This window comes from Balaenoptera acutorostrata, chromosome 1 (assembly GCF_949987535.1).
Source record: "Balaenoptera acutorostrata chromosome 1, mBalAcu1.1, whole genome shotgun sequence".
NCBI lineage: Eukaryota > Metazoa > Chordata > Mammalia > Artiodactyla > Balaenopteridae > Balaenoptera > Balaenoptera acutorostrata.
Genome location: NC_080064.1, coordinates 119,310,171 through 119,320,007, shown reverse-complemented (window position 1 = coordinate 119,320,007; position 9,837 = coordinate 119,310,171). Strand labels below are relative to the sequence as shown.

General features: G+C 49.4%; 1 protein-coding gene across 5 annotated transcripts; it reads right to left on the bottom strand.

The window, feature by feature from the left end:
* Window positions 1-2,063: 2,063 nt before the first annotated feature.
* FCRLB (Fc receptor like B) lies at window positions 2,064-8,419 on the bottom strand. Of its 5 annotated transcripts, none has more exons than XM_007171689.2 (6): window positions 8,389-8,419; window positions 8,047-8,067; window positions 7,457-7,711; window positions 5,609-5,875; window positions 4,661-4,951; window positions 2,064-4,357 (listed from the first exon to the last, which is right to left on the bottom strand). In XM_007171689.2, exons 1-6 carry the CDS (start codon window positions 8,417-8,419, stop codon window positions 3,942-3,944), a joined length of 1,281 nt encoding a protein of 426 aa, XP_007171751.2. In that variant the 3' UTR covers window positions 2,064-3,941. The 5 variants fall into 5 exon arrangements, with proteins under 5 accessions (XP_007171751.2, XP_028019691.2, XP_028019692.2 ...); XM_028163890.2 differs by having other exon boundaries at window positions 4,011-4,357; window positions 4,661-4,806; XM_007171690.3 differs by having other exon boundaries at window positions 4,196-4,357; window positions 4,661-4,847.
* Between the last annotated feature and the right edge of the window lie 1,418 nt (window positions 8,420-9,837).

Genomic DNA, 9,837 nt, shown 5'->3' with positions numbered 1-9,837 from the left:
TTCTATACTCTGTCACCTCTAGGTCCAAAGCTAATTAGCTTGGCTATTACAACTTAGCACGCTACATTAAGAGCATATTAACTGTAAAGAAAGGGGAGAGTGGTCATTTCCCACATCACTGTAATGAGATTGGCTCCTTTGAACTGAAAAAGGCTAACGTGTACTATACCAATTCTTCAGCCTCAGATGTTAGCTGAATCAGGGAGGTACAGTTATATGAGGCCTCGTTATAATTAGAATGTCAAGCATTGAAACCAATTATCTTTGCAGGTGTAATGACTGGGGAATAAACTAAACCAATATGGGCAAACTGTAGTACATGTTGGGAATTTGGTAAAGAAACAGGATGACGTGGTTTGGAATAAGAGCTCTACTTGGCAGAAAGTTCTCATTTAATAAGGAAATATAGACAGGAGTACATTTCTCTTAGTTAACTGCAGACCAGCTAACGAGAATTCAGAAGACGGGTGGGTTAGGATTACAAACAGAGATATTGACTCTGGAAGGACTGTACTGCTGGGCTGTTGCACAACACAAGGTTAGTAATGTTACCAAGATCCAACTGGGGGAATTCAATAGCAGATAAAGAGTCAAGAGGTTCTCTGGGTCTAATTAAGAAATATATAAGTATGATGATGTGCTATCCTGACTAGGGTAAGAGAAACAAGCTCTCTCATGGATAATTTGAAAATATCTATTAAAATTAAAAAAGACTCACATTCCTTGATTCAGCAATTCTACTTAAGTCTAGGAGTTTATCCCACAGATATGCTCAAATATGTGCATAAAGATATAGGTGTAAGAATATTAATTGCAGCATAATTTAAAACAGCAAAAGTTTAAAAATCATCTAAGAGCTCATCAGTAGGAACTGGCAAATGTCATCTCTCTGGTAAGTGATTTGTGAACCTCCATGCTGAGCTTAGTGCCCCTCCTCTGTGCTTTTAAGCATCTTAGCATCCCATGTCTTGAAACCTCTAGTAATGAAAAAGTCTGTTCATTTGTCTGTCTCTCTCTGTAAGGGTACTCTTATTTCCCTCTTTTGATAAATGAGAGATCTTGAGCTCAGAAGGCATGTGCAGCCCACTCCCCACCAATAGAGGTTGAGGCCAAAGTATATGTAAAGGCACAGAGGCATGAAAGAGGGTGGTGTGCTGGGGAAAGAGCAAGTGGTCAGTGTGACTGCTCTATATGTCATGATAGGGAGTTTGGACTTTAACCTAGAGGATTTGATTCACTCTTTTAGGGAAAAAGTCATAAGTGTAGAACACAAAGAGTTGAGTTCCTTCTTTCCATAGAGTTAAGTCCAGATAAGAAACTTAGACTCAGGGAGGACAGAATGAGAGAGTAAAGCTGAGATCCAAATGAAACTTGCCAGAACCCTTTCTGCTCTCTGGTGGAGGACATTTGGGTTCCTTGCCTGGTATCTGGTATGGACACCCACAGGTTTAGGGTCGAGGTCTGAGTCTGAGACACAGAAGTGATCAGAGAACCAGAGAGAAGCATCTTCCTCCCCAGCTTTCTCCAGCATTTTGTTGCTGCCCTTGCTGCTTGGGAATGAGCCTGAGATTCTCCTTAGGCAGCCTGGGCTAGCCCAGTGTTTACCTAAATGCATGCTGGAACCTGAAACAGAAGCTGGATGAGGACTTTTTTTTTTCCCCAGAGGAGCATGGCCAGTAAGCTGCCTGTCTGATATCTCTTGATATTTCCTTAGTGCAGGTCTTCCCGGGAGATCATTAACAGGTATTGTAGGGGAAGATCAACGAGAGCTGGGGAGCTTAAAGACAGTGGAGGCTAGAGGGCATAAAATTCACTCTTTCCCCCACCACACACACATCATTCTAACCCATAAGTTCTTGTTCTTCCCCACTCCCCATATCCCTAGCCCTAAATGGAGGTATGTGGCAGGACAGGAAGGAAGATATTGTGGCTGCTAAAAAGGTGTGAATGAAGAGATACTGAAGAGATAAAACTCTCTTTTGAATGGCTATTTCACTCTTTTGCTCTCTTAAAAAATGATCAACTGAGTTTTTAAAATTAATTTTTATTGGAGTATAGTTGCTTTACAATGTTGTGTTAATTTCTGCCATGCAGCAAAGTGAATCAGTTTTACATATCAACTGATTTTTTTTAATGACTCGATTCTTTGATTACCTAGACTCTTGATACTAATGTTAGTCACTTCCTATCTAGATCAGGGATGGCAGAAACTTCAGGGGCCACGGGAGTAGAGTGGGGTTAGCCAGGGAAGGTTTGCTGGGGGAGAGTTCTGAGAAGTGAGCTAAGCCTGCATTAGAAAGCTGGAAATCAGAACCACAAAGACCCTTGTAAACCAGAACCCCAGTACTGGATTATAGGGCCTGGACATACCTCCTCAGGGTTAAGCAAGTGTCCACTGAGATCAGTTTATTTGATTGCTCTTTTGTAATTTTAAATTAGCTTCTCCTCCAGTAAGGCTTATTGATGCCCTCAATAAGGAATGCTTCCAAATTTCCGTCCCAAATATCCAACAGGTTAAAGAACCTCTTAACAAGACTTTCATGTTCTGATCCCTTTCTACTTCCCCATGTTCATCTCCTGCCACCTTCTCCCTAAAATACACCCCCACACACACACATGCATAAATACACATAATTCTCCAACCACTTTCAATTATTTGCAGGTCTACAAACACACCATGGTCTTTTATGTCTCTTTGCCTTTGCACCCTCAGCCTGCATGCCCTGCCCCTCAATCTTTTCACATCTCTACTTGGTGAAATCTTGCTCTTCCTTCAACATTCAGTTTCCTCCTCTGAATTCCCAGTGTTTCACAGAGCACTTATCACATTGCACTGTAATTTATGTGTGTACCCACCTGCCTCTCTCTTTTTTATAATTTCAGTGACTTTGCAGTAATAACATGGTGAAGATAATACTAAGAAGAAAAGGATGAAGGATGTTGATGTTATTCTGGTTAATTGTTCAAAAAGAAATGGGAAATTGCATTGTGACTGAATATGTATCAAGTAGAAGGATGGGAGGGTTGAGTTGTTATCAGTTCTAAGCCTTAACAGTAAAGGTTAACTGATGAAGGGTAAGGACCCAATGAAAAATAAACCTCCTGGGAATAATTCACACCAGACTTGCAGAAAACCAATAGTTTTAGTAGGCAGATGAAGGACTTATAAAAATTGAATTGTATGTTAGTGTTGGAATGGCTCTTAGGGAGGTAAGAACCTGCTAAAAACTAGAATCCAGCAATTTTGAGAATCTGTCTTAAACTCTCTTCAAAGAGATTTCTTGATGCTAATAGTACCTCTTGTTTAGTTAGGCTAAAGTGAGCATGGCCTGCCTGCTGCCACCAGAGCCCATCAGCCTGTCTAGCTATGTTGGTGCAGGAGGTGCATCTGGGTGAGTCTAACAGTATGCTGACCCTTGTAACCTGGAATGGAGGCCCACACAAGTCCCTTTCCCTCTCTAAAACTAGCCCAGGACTTTGAGGGTATACACTCATCAGAAACAGAACTGAAAGTCTTTTAAAATTTAACATTCAATTCATGATGAATAATTACAACTTGACCCTTAAACGTTCCAAAGAGCTTAGTACCAAATAACCTTAAGTACCAAAAAATTGCCTGTGCTGAAATACATGTTGGGTGGATTTATATGAAAAGCTAAGGATGACTAAATTCAACTTCCAAACATATACCTCAGAGTAGTAAATAACAGGTTTCTCCTTCCTTACTGAAATCTGTGAGGGGAAGGAAGCCATCAGAGGGAAGGCCTTGTGGTTACAAGGATGTGCTGTGTTAGATGGACATGGCAGCCACCACACTTTATAAGCCACAGTAAGACACAGGGATGCAAACAGAGACGGCTTTGTAGGGTCTCCACGTGATGGGAAGCAGGAGAGACCAGGGATGGATACGCCTGGAGAGGGGGCAGTAGCCACCCCCTCCCTCAGCTCTCCACAGCAGCGGTCTCAGGGGTTCCCTGACTCACAGCAAAGTGGGAAGCGGGGGTCTCGAGTGTGTCCCTGGGCTCTGGGAAGGCCTGTGGCTCCTTTAATTCCAGGACCACCCGGCTGAGAAGGTCTTTGAGCAGCTGCATTTCTCGGAGCAGAAGGTCCACGTCGGGTTTTAGGGCTCCAGTGGTTTGTTCCAAGGGGGTCAGCGGAGCGCAGGCCGGTGGCCCAGCAGTGGGGCCTCCGCCCGCGGCGAACAGCAGCCCGGCTGAGGGGGTGTTAGGGACAGAGGTGACCGACGGGACCGATCTGGACAGCGGGGGCTTTCTGAAGGAAAGCGGCTTGTTACCGGGCGCCAAAGCCGCGGCCTGTGGGACCGGGACGGTGGTGGACGCCACGTCCAGGGGAGAACCTGTGAACGCAACACAAAGAGAACCGCACGGCTGAAATCCTTCTCCCAAGGCCTGCGGGGTGAGGAGAGGGCAAGGGATGGGGGTGGTGGGGGTGGGAGAGAAGCGCCGGGCCGGGGAGGGGAGTAAGGGGAGTGAGGAGGGTGGGAACAGAGGTGGAGGGGAGGGAAGGGGTAGGCGGGCGGAGATGGGGGATGGAGATGGAAGGCGCGGGGAGAAGGGGCGGGGCTGGGGAGACAGGCGTTCCGGAGGGGCGGAGGCGGGGCTACCCGCCCGGGTGGGCTTCCGAAAGGGCAGTCACTCACCTCGCCCCGGAAGCTGCAGCCAAGGGCTGCGTTTCCGGACGCTGCGAGTGGTGGTAGCAGCCTCGCACCAGTGCGATTCCAGCTCCTCGACGTCGGGCTCGGGGACTGTGTACTCGGCGCCCCAGTCGAAGCGGCGCACGGCGCGACTGTACTTGTAGAAGGCGAACTGCAGCGGCGTGTCGCGCTTCTGAGGGTGCAGGAGAGTCTCGCACCGCAAGACCACTCCGCCGAGGGCCGCGCCGCGAGCCTCCACCCGGCCCATCACCCTGAGCACCGGCGCCTGGAACAGCTCTGCGGAGAGGAGGCCCAGTGGCTAAGGATGCACTTTAGGCCGGTGCAAGGGTCCCAGGGAACCAGGTCCGGCTGGTCCACGGTGCCACGACCCCTCTCCCGGTTTCCCACAAGGGCCCGTAGCCGACCAGGGAGGAGGCTATGTGTACACGTGGAGGGAGGAAAGTCTTGTGAAATGTGGGGAACGAGTCCACGAGGGAGGGGAGAGCTTGAAAGGGGGCGGGACCAGGTATGACGCTTCGTGTCACCTCCCGACTGACACCCAGCTCGGGTTCTCCAGCCTAGAAGGGGGTCGCTGCGCCTGCTTCGCAAGACGCTCAGGAGCAGTTCCCTCGCCCCAGTCCCACAGTGATCCCATCTACTGCCGCTGTCTTTCTGGCTGGGGCTGCGGAGAGAGCTGCCCCCAATATGGGGGCCTCTACCCGGAGTAAGAAACCGGATGTGTATCGGGGAGAAGGGACACCTGCCCCCACGCAGGCTACAGATCAAGTGCGACTTCACTGAGGAGGAGGAGAGGAGAATGTGTACTTGGTCCCGCAGAGAAATCCGCCATGTGCCAGCTACTGTAACCTCCGCCCCTCCTTTCCCCGCCTGGTTTCTGTCCCAGAATTTCCCAGAGCTCGTTTGCCTCCCTCCCCGGCCCCAAGTCTCCCCCACCTTGCACGGTCACGGCCACCTTGGCGGAGAACATGGGCGCGCTCTCCACCGGGATGCGCATGGTGCCGGAGCACTGGTAGCGCCCGCTGTCGCTGGCGCGCGCCTGGGGCACCGTGTAGTTGGCGCTGGAGTGGAAGTAGCGCACGGGTTGGCCATCGTGGTAGTAGTGAAGTTTGTAGACGACCTTGTCGTACCAGCCGCGGCAGCGCATGACCAGCGGCTCGCCCTCGAACACCGCAGCATAGGGTACTTGCAGGATCAGCCAGTCTACGACAGTCAGCACAGACAGACTCTAAGAGAAAGTCCAGCCCTTGGGGCCTCCCATACATCTCCGCCTCCCTGGTCCCCCCTCCTCCCCCTTTCTCCTCACCAACTCCCTCCCCCCTTACTGCGCACCCCAGGAGCCTCAGAACAAGAAGCATCAGAAGGTGAGTGGGAAGGAAAGGGGAAGGCCAGCCTTTTATTAGGTACTAAGAAGACAAAGATGCCTGAGACTTGGTTCCAGCCTCAAAGCGTAATGCCCGTCAGAATTCAGTTTAAACTCCTTAGGATGGTATCAGGGCCTTCCTGACCTGGCCCCTGCCTACCTTTTCAGCACCATCTCAGGATTCTCCCCTGCCCCATGTCTCCTTTTCTCTCTCCACCTTCCATTCCTAATGCAGACTAAGTCCATACATACTGGACTGCTGGGAGAACTGGCCCTGCTCTGAGCCCAGAGGCTTTGTACCTGCCAAGAAGACTCCTTCACCTGCTGTAGTTGAGGCCTACTTATCCTGCAGATCTGGGCTTAGATCCTGTCTCCTTGAGAAAACTTACCTGACCCCACCCCCAGACTTAGGCACCTCGCCCAGCACCCTTATTTACCTGATCACCATCATCATCATAGCCAACACTTACATAGCCCTAGTGTCCGCTAGATGCCACTTCAGGTGTTTTACATCGAGAAAGAATTCCACAAGTGATAGCCACAATCTCTGTGCTACTCACAGTTCTGCAAGCAGTGACTACCGTCTATCATATTCAATATCTTATCTGTACTCGCTATCAATTTCCAAACAAGAAACCACAGAGTATGGATGTGAAGTATAAGTGCTAATCTGAACACTGAGTGATGATCTTTAAATTCTGAATACAAAATATAACCTACCAGGCTAAAATGACATAATATTCCCTGCAAAGTAGCCAATCCTGTGCCCTAATGAACAAATTACTGTTATTTTTCTTATCCTGTTTGGAAATCCTTTATCCCTCAGGGAATTAGTTTCTTAATTGACTCTTATGTACACATGTGTACATGTCTATAATAAAATTTTGCTGAAGTGCTTTCTTCATCTGCTTTTTTATTTGAAAACCTATCATAATTCATTTTTAATCTTCACAACAACCAAAGAAATAGATACTATCATTGGCCGTATTTTAGTGATGGGAGGCATGGAGAAGCATCACACTGTTCAAGCAGGAGTAATTCCCCCAGCTGCACGCAGCCTGCCCAGGGACCCTCACTCTTCCTGCTTTGCTTTGCCCTTTCTCTCCCTACCCAACCCCCCTCCTCAGAAGTTCTCTATTCAGTATACCAGGTCCTTGGAGCCTCTTCTCTTCTGAGCTACTAAATGAACAGAAATGTTTATTTAGTGTCCGTTGTGGCAGGATGGTAAGGGACCTTTGGGGCCACGCAAGACTTACTGCATCTCTCACATAGTGCCAAGCAGGTGCCTGCCTGCCCCCAGAGACTCAATATAACCCCCTCCTTCCTGCCCCAATGGGAGTGGCCCAGTGTCCTCCCCCACAGGAGGGCCACCACTACCAGAGGACATGTGTGTTGCCCCTCCCCCACGCTCAAACACTCACCATTGGACACAGAGAGGTGGATGGGGTCACTGACAGGTGCTCCCCGTGTCTGGCATCGATACACCCCTGGTGTCTGCACCTCGATGCTCTTCTTGTGAGAGGGCAGGAGTAGGTGGCCCAAATACCAGAGAGTGCTGATGGGTCGGAGCTCCAGGAGCAGAGGGTGGTACCCATCACACCGCAGGGTTACCCTTTCCCCCTTGAAGATTGTGGTCCAGGGTGGGTGTAGAGACAATATGGGCTTCTCCAGAGTAGCTGGGAGGGTGGGGTATGGGAGGGGGCAATGTGAAAAAGAGAATCACAGTGAGGTGCCCAAAGATGAGGTCTGAGGTTGGGAAATCTCAGAAAACGCTAGCTTCCAGGACCCATCCCTGCGAGAGGAGAGACCTCATTGGGCTACAAACTAGTCTTGGTTAGCACCATTTCTAAGTGCCAGTGCCTACAGGCAAACTGAGTCACTGGGATTGAGGAGCCATGAGAAGAGTCACTACCCCAGAACAGCTAAGACGTGGGGAGTACCCAAGCAGGTCACTTAGGATGGTTGGAGTGGAAGTTGTAGAAAACTTGGATGAGGGATGTATAAGACTCACCAGCTTGCCCACTGCTTGGAACTGCAAAACAAGAAATAAAGAAGCAAGAAGGAGAATGTTTGAGATGAGAGGAAAGAAAGGGACTCTCTTGACCACAGGAAAGATTCAACAAGTCTCAAGACCTATTTTTCTTCTGCCTTTATTTCTCTCAGCTCTCAGAAAGCCCCTTCCTCTTTTCCTCTCCAAAAATAGGTAACGAATCGAGGGTTGAATATTCCCCCAACACACACACACACACACACACACACACACACACACACACACACACACAGAAATACCCTGGCCCCCACTCTTCCCCACACCCAAAGTCTTTGTGCCGCTGTTACCTCACTGAGGACTCACCCAGGAGCAGGAGGGCTGTCAGTTCCCACATGATGGATCTGCCAGCAGCAGCTGCAGACCAATGGAGATGCACCGGCATGGGATGGGGGAAGAGAGAGAGAGAAGACGGCCAGTGCTGACCACTGAGTACTCGGAGACACTGCTGCTTCTCCCACCCATTTCTAATTCCTGAAGACGGTGGGCTGGAGAGAGCAGGAGACAGGCTGGATACGTGTCAACTCTCAGGTGTCCCAGGCACCAAACATCGTCCCACGTACAACCCCTGAAGCCGCCTCACATCTCAGGCCAGCCCCAACTCCTGTAGAGAAGGCCTGCTGAGCAGAGTCTGTGCCCTTTGCAGCCCACGAAAGCCACACAGAACCCCAGACTCTGGCAGGTGACCCTGCCACCTTCAGGCTCCCCTAAACATCCCACTCCCATCCCACCTCCTCCCCATCCTCCAGCAGGCTCCATAAGCCTCAATTGAGAAAGACATCTTCATGTCCTTGAGGTCCACCCAGGACGTTTATTCTGCTCACTTCCTGGTGACAGACATTGGCATGAGGCCTAGTGAGGTTGACACTGGATTGCGTGCACCCAGAGTTCACATCCTCCCATGGGTGAATAGACAGAAAAGCATGACTCACCAACCACCTTCTCTGTCACTGTCTTACAGTGTCACAGTCAAGAATAGAAATGTTATGTTTCCCCTTTCTCCCTTCCTGGAACCTTAAACCTTCAGAAATTAGATAACTCTTCTTTCCTACCCATCTCAATGATCTCACCCTATAGCATCTCCACTCACTTGTGCCTTCCTTCCTTCTCTCTGTCCCCAACCATGCCCCAGTTCTAATAGTTCTTACCTGTGTTAGAGAAGTCACTGCATCAGCCCCTTAGAAGCTTCTCAGAACCGTCCTCCCAACTCTACTGCTTGTGCTTTCCAAGCCATGTGATCATACCCTGAGCAATGGGGAACCTGAATTCTCCTGTAAATACTTAATGAATTTTCCAACCTGATAGTATGTCTCCTTGGACCGTCTTCTGTCCTCACCCGTGGCTGTTTAATACTGGGGCATCTCCTTCCCTTGGAGCTCTGGCAGGAAGGAGATCGATTTTCAGACCCTGTCAACTCTCTTAAAGACAGTCCCTTCCCCTCTTCCTTGCTGATGCCCAAAGCTTCCCTCGGAGAATTCCCTCATAGTTTCTCTTAATGTGCTAGTCCTTGTTGAAATGCAGGTGCCCCTTAGGGAAATGTGATTGGTCCTTTAAATTAAGCTGGTCACTTCGGATCCTGTTTTGAGAGCATGTTTTGATAAAAGAGAGATAGAGTCATATGGGTCTGAACAGTAGGGAGGTAATTGATAAGGTGCTCAGGAGTGGGGGAGGGAGAGAACTAGATACCGGGAACAGAGATTATAACTGCCTGCTTTGGGAGGGTCCAGACTAGGCAGTGCTCCCAGCTTCCCCACC